The sequence below is a fragment of the Desmodus rotundus genome, chromosome 7 (genome assembly GCF_022682495.2).
Source record: "Desmodus rotundus isolate HL8 chromosome 7, HLdesRot8A.1, whole genome shotgun sequence".
Classification (NCBI taxonomy): Eukaryota; Metazoa; Chordata; class Mammalia; order Chiroptera; family Phyllostomidae; genus Desmodus; species Desmodus rotundus.
The window spans coordinates 18,804,903-18,824,045 of NC_071393.1; the positions used below are offsets into that span (position 1 = coordinate 18,804,903).

At 47.4% G+C, this 19,143-nt stretch overlaps 1 protein-coding gene across 4 annotated transcripts in view; it reads right to left on the reverse strand.

The window, feature by feature from the left end:
* GRK3 (G protein-coupled receptor kinase 3) overlaps positions 1-19,143 on the reverse strand; it is a 113,004-nt gene that overhangs the window by 88,180 nt on the left and 5,681 nt on the right. For 3 of the 4 annotated variants that reach the window (XM_053928311.2, XM_053928310.2, XM_053928312.2), the window contains one exon: positions 1,859-1,935. The exons of the other annotated variant lie outside the window; for it this stretch is intronic. In XM_053928311.2, the coding sequence (XP_053784286.1) occupies positions 1,859-1,935 (77 nt within the window). Of the gene's footprint in view, positions 1-1,858; positions 1,936-19,143 lie in introns of those variants that run through there. 4 annotated transcript variants of the gene reach the window in all.

The following is a 19,143-nucleotide window of genomic DNA, read 5'->3' on the forward strand; positions in this document are numbered from 1 at the left end:
CCCACACACTGGCCTCGGAGCACAGAAAGGCTGCACTTCATCCGGATCACGTGACTCACCTTCCCACCCCATGTTTGATGGGTTATCACAGAAGCGAGGTCTACCGAAGGTCCCCATGAGAGACTGGCTAACTTCTGCAGAGTAGGTACAAACTGGCTTACAAAAACCCAAAGACTTTCTGCTCTGGTTTCTGCTTTATTTGACCAAAAAAGAGCATCATAACTCTTTCTGAAAATCAACTTATCCATTTCTTACCAGGTGACCTTCTACAGCACAGTTTATGTTCATTGTTTCCTTCCCAACGGCCTTCAAAAATGTCAGAGTAGAGAACTGTGAATCTGGGCCAGTCACTTCCCCGACCCGAGTCCGCTGCGTATGGAGGGGCAACCCCGAATTATCTCTAGGAATAGTCAGGGTCGCCTTGGCTGGTGTGCCTCAGTGGACTGAGCGCCGGCCTGCGAACCAAAGAGTCGCCAGTTCGATTCCCACTCAAGGCACATGCCTGGGTTGCGGGCCAGGTCCCCAGTTTAGGGGGCACGTGAGAGGCAACCACACATTGGTGTTTTTCTTCCCCTCATTGTCCCTCCCTTCCCCTCTCTCTGAAAATAAATAAATAAAATCTAAAAAAAAAAAGGCCATGTCCAAGGGGTCAGCCTGTGTTTATGAGTCATGGGAACAGAACTGAATGCAGAATTAAGAGTTCTGGGAAACTGTAGTAAGACCTTAATTTCTTGAAATTAATTTCTTCTAGTAGTAATATAATTTTAAACCTAAGACTCAGTTCCTCCGCAAACCTTCTCTGAATTAACTGTGGGAGGCAAACAAGCTGCAAAGAACGGAAAGGAGCATCCTGTTCTCATAGTCTACGGATTTCATGTAAAGACCCCAGAATTATCTGTCTGTCACATCCCTGTGGGGAGATGAACGATGCAGCCAGCTGGCAGGCCAAATGATGAGTCCAGCCTAGCTGAGAATGAAACATCACCTTGGAAACTTCTGGGCAGCACGAACTGATTTGGGGAAATGGGGGAAAACATGTGGACTACAGCTCCTTCCTAAACTGGCTGACAGGCGCCACCTGTAAATAATCTGCCGGCCTTTCCGAAGGCAGGTGAGAACAGAGCTCACTTCCTCTTCGGCCCTGAAACGCCACATGGAAGCAGCCGTTCAGTCCTGGTTCCTCCGGGCACTAACGGTGGGAGCCACGGTGCGCTCCTACACACCCACACGTCTGCACGCACCAGGGCCAGCATCAGCCAGAGCTGGCACCACCAGGGAGAGATGGGTCCCTGACCTCTGTGTGAACAACAGGGGGAGTCCTGGGACCCTGCGGGGCACAGACTCTGAGTGGGGCCACAGCATAAACGTAACTGATGTGGAACTGACGAGAATGAACAGCATATAAAACCCATAACCCACGAAAACTGTCAAGATCAAGTAACCCAGCCCCACACCGTGGAAGGAGACAGCCAACCGCAAGACTGGGGTAACGTGCGTGAAGACACAGGCCAACTCCCTGTGATCAGAGAGAGTATCAGAGCCCTGAGAGAGGCTGAGGATCCCAAAGTGGGTCCAAACAGAGAGAGCTTATTTCCGGTCACCGGGTCCCCAGTTCTGGCAACCTTCCGAACTTCCTTAAAACCTCGACTCAAACTAGTCAGTTTCCCACTAGTTTATTCACAAGATGCATTACTGAGAATATAAGTTATCATTAAGTACCCGATTGATTACATGAAATTTCCTTCGTTCCCAGCCTGAAGGGGAAAGCGTGTAAAGCATCGGGGGCTGCAGGTTGCTACAGGGTCCCTCGATACCGCTACGGAAGTTACAGTGCGCTAAATGAATAAGCAGGACTTACCGATTTTCTGATTGAAAATCTTGTCAAAGGTTATTTCATTTCTCTCGGCAAGATACTTCTGCATCACACTCCGGATACTAGAAGAAAAGAGTGACACGGTTTTAAGCATTACCGCCTGTACCACGCGCAACCGCCACCAGACGGAAAATGCACGATGTCTGTTGTATCTCGAGGACACCGGCTGGACGAGAGACCCTCTTACAGACGCCCCCGACTGCTCGGAGGGCAGGCTCACCAATGAGCTGGGCACATCCCAGCACCAGCCGTTGCGTCTCAGGGCCAACCTTACATGTCGACTCGCCTCCCAAAAATAACTTGGGGACCTGGGGACTGTGCATCACTGACAGCTGACAGCACGGCTTCCCAAAACATGCACAAGCGTGTGAGCACATGTGACAAAGTCCACTCACGGATCAACGAGCTTCTTTTCAAAACAAAGGCTAAAGTTCTCTGGATATATGATTTTTAATATTTTTAAAAATCACATTTCTGCACATCAACAAAAAACTACATAATTAGAAGAATGCTTTCACTTTCAATAAAATAAAAAAACATCAAATGCCTTGAAATGAATTCAAAATACCTGAGCTTTACAGGGAAATTACAAATTGTATTGAGAGACATTACTGAAGATCTTAATAAGTAAAAAGACACACCACAATTAGGAACAAAAACATTTCATATTGTAAAAATCCAAAGCCTACCCAGATATATCTATAAAATCAATAGAGTCCCCCATCAATATCCCAACGGGGTGTTTCACGGAACGTAGAAACAGAGCAGATCTTTATAAAATGTACACAAAACAGGCTCATGAAGAGCCAGAACATTTCTGCAGACAGGGAGCGGCGATAACAGAGATTATTATGAGGCTAAAGGGATGAACAAGCTGATCGGTGAAAGGGAACAGACAGCACAAAAACTGACCCGCACATCCACGGAACTCGGACACGTAACCAAAGGAGCTGGGCAGAAAAACGGGGGAGGGGGGGTTATTCAGTAAATGAACCCCAAAAGGGATTATCCAAATAGAAAGTGTGGAAGTCGAATTTCCGTCATCCACTGACGGGCAGCAATTTGGCATTGCTTTTTTTTTAACTTTTTAAAACAAACTAATACAGGTGTAGTTTACACATAATTAGATGTATATGTAAGTGCACCATATATTCTAAATGAGTTTTCACATACAACTACTATCCTAATCAAGATATCAAACATTTCTAACATCCCGAAAGGTGCCTCTTTGCAATCAGTCTCCCCATACTTTAGGATCCAGGCAACTACCAATCTCCTTTCCATTAATACAGGTTACTTGCTCCAGTTTGAGCATTTTATACGAGTGAAATCATACAACACGTTGTCTTTTCTGTCTGGCTCCTTTCGCTTGGTCTACGCAAGCTCCACTCACATTGTTGAATGCATAAGCACTCAGTTTTTGCACTGCCGAGCCGGGTATCGTTGTATTCCACCATCTGTCCACCCATTCACCTGTCGCCAGACTCACGGGTTGTTTTCGGTTTGGGGCTACCACGGACAGAGCTGCTTTAAATATCTGTGTGGGGGTCTTTTCTCATGGGCACTGTTTTCACTTGTCACTGGTAAACATGCAGAGGTGGGAGTGTTGGCCAGGTGGCAAATTACACTTAACATCGTGAAAAGGTGCTGCAGGGCATGGCAGAACGGCCGCACGCGGGTATCACAGCCCCGCCGACAACGGATGAAGCTCCCGTGGCTCCACCCCCTCGCCAGGACCGGCTGCCAGTCTTCTCAGTGTGAGCCACTCTGCTGGGTGTGCAGCGGCACCACACATGGGCTTGCACTTGAGGCTGCGTTTCCCTGCTGAATGACGATGGTGAGCGTGTTTGAGCACGGTTATCAGACTGCGTGCATCTTCCTTTGTGAGGGGTGCTGTGAGATCTTTTGCCTGTCTTCTAACTGACTTGTTTGTATTAACGGAGTCGGTTGTAACATTTCCTTATATAGCCTGGAAGCAAGTCCTGTGTCAGTTTAGGAGATAATATTTTCTCCCAGTCCACACGTTGTGTCTTCCTTTTCTCCATAAAGTCCTTCTAAGTCGAGAAGTATTAGTTGGTGGGTTCTCGTTCACTGAATTCTTTTTCTGGTGGACAGTCTGTGCTAAGAAATCTTTCACGTCCCGAGGTCATGAAGATTCCAACCCACATTTTCCTTCAGAAATGCAAAAGTTTCAGCTTTTGTGTTCAGGTCTAAGATCCAATTTTTGTGTGTGACACAAGGTAAGACCAAGGTTCTTTTTTTCCTTATAACATAACACCTAACTGCTCTGGTGTCAGTGTTGGAAAAACTGCCCCTTCTCCAATGAGTTACCCGGCTTCCGTGCAGAGTCCACACTCCATGCGCGTAGGTCTGTCCTTGAACTAGCCGGTGGCACTGATCTGTGTTTCTGTCCCTACACAACTACTGCGCTGTCACAGGGCTACAGCAAACCCTGCCATCAGGTGACCTGAGGCTCCCCGCTTTGTCTTACTGCTTTTGTTTTGTTTTGTTTTTTCTGGGTTGTTTTTTTCCTCTCTCCTAGGTTCTTTGCATTTCCATGTAAGTTTTTTAAATCACCACGAAAATTTCTTCCCAGAAAAAGCTTGCTGGGGCTTGATTGGGGTTGTGTTGAACCTATAAATCAATTATGGGGGAATTAACCTCTAATAATATCGCATATATAATCCATAAATATGATACACTTCTCCATTTATCTAGGTCTCCTTCAATTCCTCTTATCGATATCTTACACCTTTCGATATAGAAGACTTGTCCTTTCCTCAGAATAATCTTCTCTGCTTTGGGACCAGGATAACATGATTCATGAAATGATATGGAAATCATTCCTTTCTCCTTTATTTTCTGAAACAGTTGGTGTTAAGATTCTATTAATTCTTCCTTAAATGTTGAATAGAACTCATCAGTGAAGCCATTTGAGCCTAGAATTTTCTTTGTGGGAAGGTTTTTAATTAAAAATCCCACTTCTTCCATAGATACAGGGCTATTAATATTTTCTATTGCCTCTTGTATTAGCTTGATATCTTGTGTCTTTTATGGAATTTGTCTATTTCATCCAACTTGTCAAATGGACTTCAAAATAACTAAAATGAGTAAAAGCTGCCAGATCTGAGAGAGAGAACAGGGACATAGTATTTGATTACAGAGGGGCAGGAGCAACAGGAACAAACACTGGGGTATGATGTACGCAGTAAAATTTAAAACATCTCTATTTGGTCTTTGTCCCACGGCTCTGGGCACAGAGCTCCTAAAACCCTTGCAGTGAGAGTGTCTATTCACAAGCAGCCCTTTTCAACAGTACCTGAGTTTATGCTAATGAGGTGACTCTGGGGCCCTTTGACAGCTTCATGATAGGGCTGGTTGCCAGAGGAAACAACCAAGCGAGTGATTAGAGGGCTGGGACTTTCAGCTGCACCACTAGACTTCTGGGAGTCTAGAGATAGAGTTCAATTGCCAATAGCCAATGATTTCTTCAATCATGCTTACAAAATGAAACTTCGATGAAAACTCTAGAATCATGCATTTTGGACAGCTTCCGCATTGGTGAACCCACGGGTGTGCTGGGAGGGGGTGCTCCTGGGTAGGACATGGAAGCTCTGGGCCCCCTCCCCACCGAGCTGGCCCCAGGTGATGACCGTTTTCCAGTTCTGGAGTTGTAGCCTGCACAATAACACAAGTCCGAAGCATGACACTTTCTGGAGTTCTACAAGCTGTGGTAGTGAAATGTCAAACCCAAGGGGAAGGTCATGGGAACCTCAAGTTGGTATCAGCCAGGCAGTAAAGCAGGCAAACTGAGGCCCCCACCTGCAGCTGGTCATCCTGTGGGACTGAGCCCTCCCCCTGGGGGGTCTGTTGTCAGTGTCAGAATGGCTTTGAATTGCAGGACACCCGGGTGGTGGCAGAGAACTGGAAATTGTTGGGAGAGGACATCATGCACGTGTCCCAGACCTTAATCTGGGTCACGGCTTCACTGGGGTAGACAAAACTTGCCCAGGTGTATACTTGAAATATGTGCCGTTTATTTGATGTTAAGTATACCTCCAAAGCTGCTTTTTAAAAACTATACCACAAGGACGCAATCAGCAAAATCCTAGGTGTGGGAAACTGCACACAACAGTCGACCTGGTTTCCTTAACAAAAACTTTCAGGAGGAAAAATGATGGATGGGGAGCCTATGTTTATGGTTCAAAGAAGACTTAAAAGAAAGAACCATCAGATATAGTGTATGGAGTTCAGTTAAAACTCAAGTAAGAAACAATCGTGCAAAAACGGAAGGTTGAATGTTTACTGGCATTTAGGAAGCATTGCCTTCTCAGCAGCAGCAGTGTATTACTAAGTTGTGGTGTTTTAAAAGTTATCTTTTAGGAAAACATGCAGAAATATCTACAGATGAAAGGATACGTCATGTCCGGATATGCTTCAAAATAACCTAAAGGGAACTAGGAGGTGTGGATGCATCCAAACTGGTAATGTGTTGGTAACTGACAAAGCCTGGCGACATCGATTTCATTGTATTATTCTCTCCCCTCGGTATGTGCTTGAAACTTTCACTGCAGAAGTTCTCTAAAAATTCAAATTCTGGCTTCCAGATTCCTGGATCATTACTTTACATCCCTCCTCATCAAAATAAGGTGTGTGTATATATATACTATATGTATTGATAATACCTTATATGCTAATTGGAGGCCTAATTTTTTTAATTTAGTATCAACTGGATGAAGATGTATCAACCCTACCTGCCATGACCTATCGGGTTGCTGCTCTAGAAGCACAAGGTAAGTATAATAAATGTTGTATCATAACTTTTAAAACTCTTCAACTACTACTGTGGTTGAAAAACTAGCTACCAGGTATCTCTGCTCTGCACTGGCCAAAGAATGGGCAAGCTCCGCTGTACTTCTGCACCTTACTAGCAGAGAAACTGCCGTATTTATGACATACCCAGACATCTCCCATTATTACAAGCCTCTCTCTTCTATATGAGGTTTAATTCTGCTTTATTCTAATGCCCAAAATACAATGCAATTAAACAAACACTTCAAATAGTACAGAACGTATCACCTAAAACAAGGTGGCAGTGCCTCAGACAGCTGTGAAGACCGAGCGGTAAGAAGAGGGCTTCGTTAGGCTCTGACCGAGTAAGAGTTGTCATCATCACCGACCGCCCAGAAACCCAACAGGCAGATTGTTTTAAGAGATAAGATGACTAAGCAGTCACACCAAGATTCAATTCCCCCAAAAGGAAATTGCTTTCTTTCATGTGTAGTAACTAAGCATTTTCCACTAACCATTAACGACCCAAAACAGAGCTACCTTATCCAAAGTCGCAATAAAAATGTTACCACTAGGTTCAAAACCACCAGACTCTGCCAGAAGACTCTGAAGAGGTCTGTAAAAGCATCTGGCACGATTTAACGCCCATGCTTTTCAAGTTTCCTCCCTTCACCAGATCTCTGGCAGAAAGTCTTGCATACAATTTATATATCCTTAGGGGATCCCGCAGGAGGCAATTTACATTCAGAAGATCACAATCCAATTAAGCTCAATGTGAATCCCTTTGTGTTTTTTTCTACAATACTTTGACAATCCACATCCTGTTTTTAATGTCTTTTGCTTGGCAACATATTACCTGATATGAAAGCCATGTAAGGGACTTGAACTTCCCTGGTCTAAAAGACCCGCCATCATAGCCAAAAGTCATCCCTAAACAGATGCGACCTGAAGGGTGAACATACGCATGGGGTCATCAGCTCACCTAATCAAAGCCACTAAAACCTCACGATCTACACAGTCCCTTCAAATTGCTTACAATAATCATTTTAGAATCCATTCGCTTCTGATCAAAATACTTTGAATGGGCAACAATACATAAGCAGCTTCGCCCTGCTGCTGTGCTGCTGTGTGTGTGAAATCAGCCCTCAGGGGGAAAGACTACAGGCAGGGAGAGTCCAAAGAGCCTGGTGCATGCTCCGCCCGTCCAAGAGTCATTTTTGAAGTAATTATCTCACTGAAAAGACATCGAGGGCCTCTCTTTGGGCCAACGTCCAAACTCCTCAGCACATTACAGGGAGCGTCTCCAAAGGGGCCCCAACCCAACCTATCGACCACATCCGGCCGCTGTCCTGCTCTCACTCAGCAGTGGCACCGGATTTGTTCTCACTGCCCTATTACCCTGCAAACACCGTTCCCTCTAATGCTTCTCCTCACCCGAAAACCTCCCGCGTCCTCCAGGGCCCTCACTGGTTCTCACTTCAGTTTCCACTGTGTGTTTGACAGCCCTGCTGTATCATTTCCCACAGTGCACTGTTAAAATACGCACTTTGTACAATAAATACATGACACATACATATAAATACATACACAGTAAATGTATATCTTATACACACATAACCCAGAGCCCGGGGGCAAACGGAGTCCCAAGGGTCAACAGCATTTCTGCTCAGGGAACCCGATTGCAGCGGGGTGAAGAAGGCAGGTCCGCGGTTCTCAACAAAAAGTTTCATTTCAGTATAAAGCTGCTCAGACGGCAGATCTTCCAGAAGCCATCTGCACAATTTCCCCCTGGACCAGGGAGTATTTCCAGTCCAGCAGCAGAAAACCATGTTGGTGCACTGTGCTGGGGTTTACCCAGCCTGATAGACATCGAAACCTAGAAAAAAAGTCACTGACTCATTCATTCTTTCAGAACAGGTGCGGCATCTTTCCGCTGGGCCGGGCACTGTGCACAGTGGGCCCCACCACGTCTCTGCCCTGATGGAGCCTGTGTCCAGAGGGCCGCCAGCGTAGTCAGCAGGAAGCCCCAATCCAATGTGACAAGTAGGTCTCCACAGGGGCAGTGACAGGGGCTACAGACCCCGCTCATGTGACTGAACTGCAGGACCCAAGGGGCCACTGGCAAAGATGCAGCGCGATAGAGAGCATGGGACCACCCGCGAAGGGTAAGTCATGTCGGCCTGCGCCAAATAACTGAATGAAATGGACAGAGGACAACAGAGATTAAAAAAATAAAACAAAACCACTGAGGGAAATGCCAGGCCACAAGTCGTCTACAGCTTCGGACTCACCTATTTCCAGCTCTCTGAGAATACCTAAATTCCCACCCGCGAGATTAATCTCCAGCTTCTCGTGGCTTATTTACAGCAAACATTTCCCTTCCAAGGACTGACAGGTGACATGTTCTTCCTATGACTGGCAAAATACTAACCTGTTGGATACAAATCGGCATACTTCCCGCCCCCCAGCGTCCAGGCTTCCTGTCCCCCACTCCTTCCTACGACATCGTGAACCAGTCCAGACAGCAGTAAACGGGCACCATCACGGCGAACAGTTACAAACTGAGACGCGTTCCACACGAGATCATCCAGTGTAATTTCTCTGCAACCCGTCTGTTCGTTTGATGTATGCCTTTGGTCACATGAGAAAGTTTAACTTGTGCCACGGGCCCATCGACCTTCCCCTTTATGATTTGCAGGCCTGGGTTTGCTTGGAAGAGCCCTTTCTACTCCCGAGCACTATAAATATATTCTCTCTTATTTTCCTGTTTTTAATATTTTCATGATTATCTCATTAAACACTCTGCGAACCCAAGGCAATCTGAGTGAGGATCCAAATGAGAATTTTAAAGAACCTGAGAGCTGATTCTCACTCATCCACAAGAGGAAAATGGGCAAAGGTACCTATTAACATTTTTAAAAAATAAATAACAGTGGAGATCTCTCCAAATGTAAAACATTGCTATAGTATTTAATTAATTTATTTACTTCTAAAGATGTTATTTATTTTTAGAAGGAGGAAGGGAGGGAGAAAGAGAGGGAGAGAAACATCAGTGTGTGGTTGCCTGTCCTGTGCACCCCACTGGGGGCCTGGCCCACAACCCAGGCACATGCCCTTACTGGGAATTGAACCGGAGACCCTTTGGTTCGTAGGCCACTGCGGTTCAATCCACTGAGCCACAACCAGCCAGGGCTGGCGTTTAATTTAAAACAGTGTGGTGCTGGTACAGGCATTGACACTTCAGTGGCACAGCATGCAAAGTCGTGTGTATGCATTTATACCCATCTACGTACTATGACTTGGTTTGTGCACAAAGGCGGCATTTTGAGTCTGTGGGGAAAAGGATGGTGTGTGATCCTTTACTGGATCCTGACTCGGGTCGCCTCGGATTCACAGGTTAATTGGAAGAGACCCGGCCTCTTCCCGATAGCGGGTCTTCCTGTCTAGAACCACCTCACGGCTCTGCACGTGTTCAGGCTTCCTTCGACTTCTCTTCACAAAGTTTTGCTTTTTCTTCACACTGGTCTCCTTGGTAATCAGTCAGCGAGCTCTGGTTTACAGCAACACATTAAAAAACACTTATTTTCAAGTAATAATTTTAAAATGTCTTGATAAATTAATATTCAAATAATTAAAACCAGAAAGTGTTCGAGTAATTTCAGTGAGAGACACTTGACGCTGCATCGCTGCATCAGGCATGGGGAGTGCGCTTAGACGGCAGGCCACTCGCGCAGCATGGGTTATGTTTTTCCTGCTTAATTTAAACATCGCAGTTCTGATTTCATAGCTACTCATCACTGGATAAAGTTCGGTGAAGTTGTCTGTACGCGGACTGAATGGATATGATTTTCTCAAGCGTCATTCTCACTATGCTTTCCCCCTTGGAACGGCCGTCCTGCATCTTTTTCTTCTCAGCCTCCTTTGAGGTGTCTTTGGGGCAAGAGGTTACAAACCTGTCTACGCTACTTGTATGAGTCACGACTCTGGTTGCGAATGAAAACTCTACCCACGTCTCTGCCATCGGCGTCAGGAGGCTGGTTTCGAGTCATCGGATGCATTTCCAAAGAGCACATCGTCCTCCCTCCCGTCTAAGTCACAGTCCGTCGTGCATCTGTGTCCCAGGTTACTGGTGCTCTCGCACGGGACACTGGGACGCCTCGGGTTTTCGTCAGCCCCGCAAGAACACAGTTGTGACCCTCACACCTACACATCTGCTCTGTCTTCAAAAATTGTTACAGAACCTTTCAAACATGCCACGGAGCACAGTGGACCCCCACAGCTGTCATTCGACATGCAAGCGTTACCAAGATTTTAGTCTGCCCCTTTTATCCTCCCCCGACAGTGCTCCCCCATTCTTTACAGCATTTTAAAGCAAATCTCAGACTACATGTCATTTTACCCTTATTACTTCCGTTTGCATTCCTGAAAGTTATGGGCATTCTCCTTACAGAAACACAACCCGCTGTCCCTCCCCACCCCCACCCTGGAAGTAATAGCAGTAACTCCTGAAGATTTAACACCCAGTTCCTGCGCAAATTCCACGATTCCCTCATTTTGTACAGTTGGCGGATTTCAATCAGGATCAGGATCGAATCAAGATCGCACATTCATGTGATTGCTATGCCCCCTCAATCTGTATTCACCTGGAGCCCCTCTTCTCCCCACCACCCACTTTTTATCTCCGCACCAGTGACTCACTGAGGAAACCAAGTCGGGAGTCCCGGAGGATGGCTCCGTCCTGGATTTACCTGTCTGCTTCCTCCTCTGTTCCAGCCTCCACATTTCCTGTAAGCTGAAAGGGACCTCTCAAGACCTGATTCCGTCCCCGCCCACCTTCTGGGGGCAGGACCGCTCCCTGGGTGGTCCTGGAACTTCACGTCGCCTCCCCTAAGCAGACACAGAGTTATTTCTTCTAAGTGACGTGGGAAGGACTTCCAAAACTCAGCTGACAATTCTTGGAAGAATTAGCCTCCATCGGCTGGGACCTGTGGGTTACCCTAAAATGTATTTCTTACAGGAAAGGCAAGAGACACGCTTAATTCTTCACCTTTTTGATTCTCACTATTCAGAGACAGAGCTGGTGCCCTATTTTTATTGCCAATGGCGATAAGTACGGAGTTTCGTTCTCCTGTCTGCTTGGGGATCTCTTTTATGAAGTATGGGAGTACTAGCCTGCTATCACTGATGTGACATCTGACTGCAAACCTGGTGGTTTAAAACAACAGAAAGTCATCACCTGACAGATGGGTGGGCCGGACGCCTGGCATGGGTCTCGCTGGGCAGAGGTCAAAGTGCCAGCAGGGCTGTGGACCCGGTGGGGGCTGAGGGGAGAATCCAGCTCCTCACCGCCGCACTCCTGGGCCCACGCGCCCACTCCATCCTCAAGGACAGCACTGACTGGCAGGTCGGCCGCTTCCTGCCTGCCTGGTAATACCCAGGGCCCTCCCACGAACCCAGGATAATCTCTTTACCTTCGCCTTCACGTCAGCACGTGAGCTACCTTACTTCCACCTGCAGCTCCCTCCTCTTGCCATGTACCACGGCACATCCAGAGGTTTGGGGGATTAGGAAGTGGACATTTCAGGGGGCCATTACTCTGCCTAGCACAAGGGTTTCAAGAGACAAGCATTTAATCAATTGTAGCCATATTCTTTTGATGGCCCAACTGCCCCACCTTTGGCCAGGAGAATCCCTTCTCCCGGTGTACGTGTGTGTTAGATTTGGTGCCACCCCAACTCCTGCCTGGCTCCTCCGCTGCCCATACCACAAGGGTCTGGGCTTCTTGCCCAGCCCCGACCGCACCCTGAGTCAGGTGCGGCCGTGCGGGTGCCCGCTGAGATGAGGCTGCAGGCTCTGCTCAGGCTTTTCCGTGGCTACGGAGGGTAAATACATATATTTGAAAAGATAAAAAACCCATGAATTTAAAATGACTTTCTCAGTCAAATTTGATCTTACAGGGTTTTTACTTAGCTCTCGTCATGGGCTCATGTATTTCACTACGTGCATTAGTGTAGTTACAATCTTAATTCTTACTACCCAGCTGGATCTGTGGAGTCTCTATGAAATAATTTTAAGTAATAACATTAAGACTTCTGAATGCAGCTCTGTTTATTCTTAAAACTATACAGGACAATTTGGCATCATCTAGCAAAACCGCAGACGCCTGTATCTTACTTACTTCTCTGGGGGTCTACTCCACAGAACACACGGGCCCAGAGACCCACAGGCAAGCACAGTCACTACAACGGCAGCTTCGGTTCTGAACGGAGGGCTCGGAACGTAACGATTTGCCAGCAGCCATTCGAAAGCCCGAGACCCACCTCTACGTCACTGACAAGGCAAAGCTGAACGCGCACCCCTAGGTGAAGGAGGCACGTTGTCCACATGCTCACCAGTGCGTTCCTGACAGAGAGAACGCCACCCCGTGTGATCTCAACCACCTTTCCGTGTAAAGGTTACATATGCGACCTGTTCTATTAATTTCCTATCACAACTTAGAATGTACCACGAACAAGGTTATCAAATACAACATTGTAACATTATCTCAGTACATAAAAACCCTTTCTGTACTGAGAGTAACTGATAAGGGTGTTTGAGCCAAGGATACCCATTTACCTGGTGACAGGGAGAGCGAGGAATTTAAATTTGTTTTTAAGATAAGGGTGCGTGTGAAATTATAAAACGATATTTGGGGTGAGAAAATATTAAAAACACTTGACATGTAGCTTTTTTCAGTTTATAGCACTGCCATCACCATTTTTTAAAAAGACCTTATTTATTTTTAGAGGGGGGTAAGGGAGGGAGAGAAACATCAGTGTTTGGCTGCCTCTCCTGCACCCCCCACCGGGGACCTGGCCCGCAACATAGGCATGTGCCCTAGACCGGGGATCGAAGCCTTTGGTTCGCAGGCCGGCACGCAACCCACAGAGCCACACCAGCCGGGGCAGCCATCATTACTGATAACTATCCTGTTACTTACCATAAAACTTCTGACATCTCTTAAGGAATTATTCATATATTTATTATAAAATCGATGTCCCCAGGAGAATTATATGTAAGCTACTGGAGCACCCCTTCAGTTCCCTGCAGTTGATAACCCTTTACTGAATGGAGACAAAGCATTTTCAAATGTGTTAGTAGTATCTGAAACTGACAACGTTCCGCTGCCCAAATCTAAGAGCCTTCTTCTCTGAGATGGTCCACCTGGCAAAACGCAGTCTGCAGGTGTCCATGAAAATGCACAGTTTGCACTGAGGCTCAGCTGGGCCCTTTGCTGTCAATGTGACCTTGAGCAATTAGTTTCCCTTTGAAGCGGAACTTCCTCCTTCTGAAATGGAGATGATGAGGATTGTAGAGACATTTCCAAGGAATCAGAAAATAAGGGCAGAACCTTGCCCTCTGAGAATTAAAATTTTACGCCGACACATGACACAAAGGGCGGAGAAGTGCTGAAGGCTCCGGAGCTGGCTGGCCCTGCTGTAGCTTCGGTGACTGTACTAGCAAACCCAGCAGAGGCCGGCCACCTCTGAGAACAGGAAACACGGGAAGACAGGTCGACACCAAAGCCACTCCCTGGCAGGGAATTCGAGCATCCACATCCAGTATAAAGCCACCCAGGGAGAGATGACTTGGTCCCAGCCAGAGCAGACAAGCCACAGGCCGGACCCTCTGCCACATCCCATCATGGGCTGGTGCTGGCTGTGCCGCCTCCGAGGGCCACTGCACTTCCAGGGGGCAGCCGGTGGGACCGAGGGCTCTGCTCACTCAGACGTGGGGCATCTAGGCTCCTGGGAGAGTCGGTGCTGAGTGTAAAGTAGCAAATTTGACATTTTAGTTATAGTTTGGATTTTTAGATAAGCTGCTATGTGAGTTAGTGCATTTTGGAGAGTGGGTAGCCTCTAGCTTCACAGATTCTCAAAAGGGTCTTTAAGTCTAAAGCAAGAACTGCCAGTCTCTAGGAAGAAACTGGGCTCACTTGGCCGACTGGCACGAATTTCGCGAGACCCGCCCGGGACAGGGAGAAAATCCAGGCTCTGGTCTGCAAGGCCGGGGCCGTCCGTCGGCAGGACCGCAGGAGGGACCCGGCGTCTAGGGAGAGAGCCGGCGTTCCCGCAAATAAGCAAAACACACCTCTCCGCCTCTCCACGTGGACAAGGCTAGAATAATTTTTTCTTTTTAAAATTTCTACCCACTACAGAGAATTGTAAGAACTAAGAAGAGTGAATACGTGTCAAACTATAAAGCATTACACACAAGTATTGGCGGAAATGTTTTTGCTCTAAACTGAAATCTACCACGTAAAATGAAATAAGGTATCAGAGGTTGCTGGGTATCAGAGGTTGCTGGGTATCAGATGTATGTAACTATCACAGGTTATACCCACACACACACCTGCGTGGGAAGCCCGACACACTGATCTCCCATGATGGTCGTTTCAATACAGGTCCAAGTTACAAGCCGGCCACCCAGGGGTGGGAGAGTGTGAATGGGGTAGAGCCACGGAGGCCCTGCAGCCGAGTCCCGCGTTTGCCGCCCGCCGCACTGCCCGACAGAGTCCTGAGGTGACCGCTGGCCAGAATCCGTAACCTGAAGCTCCAGTTCCCTGTGGAGGGGTTTCCACCACCTGCCTCACTTTCCGGGATGAAATGGCCAGAGAAAAATAAGCTATTTTTATACAGTAACCTGAGTGTTAAAAATAATTTCAAACATCATTCCCCCGTAAAGCTGGTCACTTATTTAAAGGACAGAAACACAGAGATACTAGCTGGTTTTCCACATAAAATTAAAAAAAAAAAAAAATCAACCAAATGATTAAACCCTAAGAAATCCCTGAACATAAAGCTCAGGGGCTTGGGGGGGTTGGGGGGAGCAATCACTAACATAGCATCTTCTCATCTATTACTTAGAAACTGCTACTGTGCGGAAAATACCTCTCCCTTCCGGACCAATAGTAACTTCAATGTTTTACATACATAATAACCTTCCCTCGACTGTCACTAAAAGTGAAACAGAAGGAAGCAAGTCCTAAATGGAGAAGAAAGTGCAAAAACTTGGCACTCCACACTTAACACTGTCACGACCAGAGTCACTGCTTCATTCCTTTCCCAGTTGTGACAGTAAGAAAAACAAAGGTAAATGCAGGTGAAAGAAGTGGGGCCCCTTCCGGGATGTGTACTCAAGTCCCATGGCCTCAGGCGTGAGGGTCACTTCCACTTCTCCCTGGAGTACGAACCCCCACATCCTACCACACAGCAAGAGCTTCCTTTTTGTTCAGTCCTCATGCAAGGGCTTTTTTTTTCATTGCTCTCAGAGAGAGAGAAAGGGAGAGAGAGAAACATCTACACAAGAGAGAAGCATCAATTGGTTGCCTCCAGTACGTGCTGGGACCAGGGATAGTACATGCCTGGACGGGGGATTGAACCCACGACCTAGGTATGTGCCCTGACCAGGAATCGAACCCACAACCTTTCAGTTACAGGACAATGCTCCAACCAACCAGCCAGGGCATCATATTTTTAAAAGATACATTTAGTCCTGGCCGGTGTGGCTTAGTGGATTGGGTGTTGGCCTGCAAACCAAAGGGTCGCCAGTTCAATTCCCAGTCAGGGCACATGCCTGGGTTGTGGGCCAGGTCCCCAGTTGGGGGCATGTGAGAGGCAACCACACATCGATGTTTCTCTCCCTCTCTTTCTCCCTCCCTTCCCCTCTTTCTAAAAATAAATAAATAAAACCTTAAAAAAATACATCTAAAATATCATCAGAGCCTTAGTCACAAGGCAAAATGAAAGTCTGCAGTATTTCACAGCTGTGTAAACGCCTTCCCATGTAACATCTAGTTCATTTTTAACTTAAACCCTTATCAAAAGCACTACAGATACAGAAAATGTGGAATAAACTACCTGAAAATATAACCAGAGTTATCTTTCCAGATACGCTAACGGAGAGCCACAGACTGCCGTAATTACACGAGGCAGAGAGCAAGAGCTGATCATCCCACAGCGAACAGCGCTGCACGGTTCTGAACACGGGAAACGCACACCCAAAACCCTCCGCAGAGGACTTCAACACGAAGCTCGCCTTCTCCCTAAAACATCTGGCTCACAATTAACTAAGACTTACACACGCCGAGCCGGTCTGGGCACGACAGGCAGGCAGCGCGTCCGGCCTGCAGATGCTGACTGTGGAAACAGCAGTCCCCCGACCGAACTGCGGCAACTACGAACTCTGCCCCATCGGTGGAGCCCGAGAGCTTCTCCCTAGGATGGACCTGCACAGGGACTCGACCACACACTTGAAACAGGACTTACTACTAGTTTGCCATCACTGAATTCATCAGAGTCCTTTTACAAATACACTGCTAGTCTTCGCAACGTCTGGTACTCCCCCTTCGCCAGGCGGCACGGGGACCACGAGCGGATCCCGGACGGGTGCGCAGACCCCGGTGCAGTGCGTGGAGTGACTGAGGATCGGAGCCCGGCTTCCTGCAGCAGGCTCGGGGTTGGGGGGGTGCCTTCGAGTATTTGAAGGCCTCTCACTGCTGAGGGAGATGAACCTTGTTTTGCATGGCCACAAAGTGACAGAAAGAGATCGGTGTGCGGAACAATTTACAGGAAAACTTCCCGACGCCACACAGCTTCCAGAGACGTTCCTCAAAGATGAGCCTGGATGGCAGGGAGGGGAGTCACCCACCCAGTGCCCGACCAGACTGGCCGTCCTCCAAGATCCTTTCAAACGTGACACACCACAGTGTCACCTGACTGACCTGAGGACATCTAAGGATGACTAGAATGAAGTAGAATGAACCGCCTCCACTCAGTGGACTGACGCCTGTGGCTTTTAGATGGTGACCTTTGGTTCATTTCAGCGAGACAAAGGCCTCTAAAGGATGAGCCGCCTCTCCTCGCTGCCTCGTTATCTATAGTTAAGAGTGGCACACTCGTGGTCTCGTACTGAGGCTAACGCAGCCACAGCCAGACGATGGATGAACAGATGACTGATGGATGGATGGAAAGAAGGGAGGGAGGGAAAAAGAAATGGGGAGAGGAAGGGAAGAAAGAAAAGGAGCCAAGTGAGGCACCATGTACAGAAGGTTCTAGACACAGAGCCAAACACAGTTAGAGGAAGAAGACTGAGAAGAAATCTGGGAAACTCGTCCACGTAGGAGTCTAAGGCCGCCATCTGCCCTGCCTGCCCTACCCACAATCCGACTTTACGGAAGCCCCGCCTCTGAAGCTGTCCATCAGAGCGCAGGGGGCAGAGGGTCCCCGAGCATCAGCCTCACAGCTGCCCCTGCCTCCTGCTTTCTACAGGTGGGACATCTTGTACTGCGTATAACCCCAACAACCGCCATTCAAGGTGTAATGAAAAGAAATCATCTTGTAATATTCCAATCGTTCTCTCTTGAGTTATCTGTGTCTGAAATTAGTGTTTCCCCCTGTTTACAAATATACTGCATGGACAGAAAATGCTTACAAGAGGCTGAGATTTTTATGGGCACATGTTAGGATCAGAAATGAACAGATACCATGTTGTACAGATGGGAAACTGAATACGGAGGATTTCAGTGACTTACCGAGGACCTGTGGCAAGTTGCCAGTGGAATCAGGTCCACGTTGCCTAGTTCCTAATCTAGAATTTTCTCTTTTATTGTAGCATGACACACCGTAGCAGGGAGGACACAGGAAAATGAGGGGCCAGCGATGACAGCTGGCCTCCGAGCTGACTGAGGAGGAAGGGCTGGCCTAGCTACTTTCCTACAATCACCTTTTCCTGCCCCCGGGACCCTGGAAGAAGGAAACAGTAGCGAACAAGTACAGGCCCACGGCTGGGTCAAGGCTGTCTGTTACCAAACCACCAGTCACAAAGTACATGAAGCGCAAAAATATTCCCACTGTACTTCCTAATGGGCTCGTCCTACAATGTCCTACACAAAGCATTAGAATATGTGTATGCTCCACACTGAAGCTGAAGCACAGACGACCTAAAAGAAGACTTCCCAAATTAAAAGAAACGGGATCTGAGTGAGGAGCCGAGGTATTACTTCTGCATTTTGAGACTGCCTGTACCAATCAAAAAAAGGCCCAGGGGTTCTAACGTCTAATCAATGATTAAAAAAAAAAAACAAAACAGAGAGGAATAAGGAAGCGAGAAATTAAAGAAGCAGAGGTAGGTCTGGGACATCCAGCCTCATTAGCATGCAAGTTACTTAGCATGCAAATGCCTTAATGATAAAGCAGAAGTGGCCAGCTCACTCAATCGCCCCCTTCTCCCTGCTGCCAATGCCCAGAGAACAAGGCCAGACGAGACCATCCCGCACCAGAACACGGCTTCACCCGCGGCAGCCTTCAAATACACAGTTTCATTCATGAAGGAAGGTTATTTGAGTGGAAAGTGGTTTTTATTGCAAATAAAGCCAAAAGTATTGTTTTGCCCTTTTACCTTTTAGATTTCTGGGGCGGGGGGAGGGGCGGGGTGGAGAG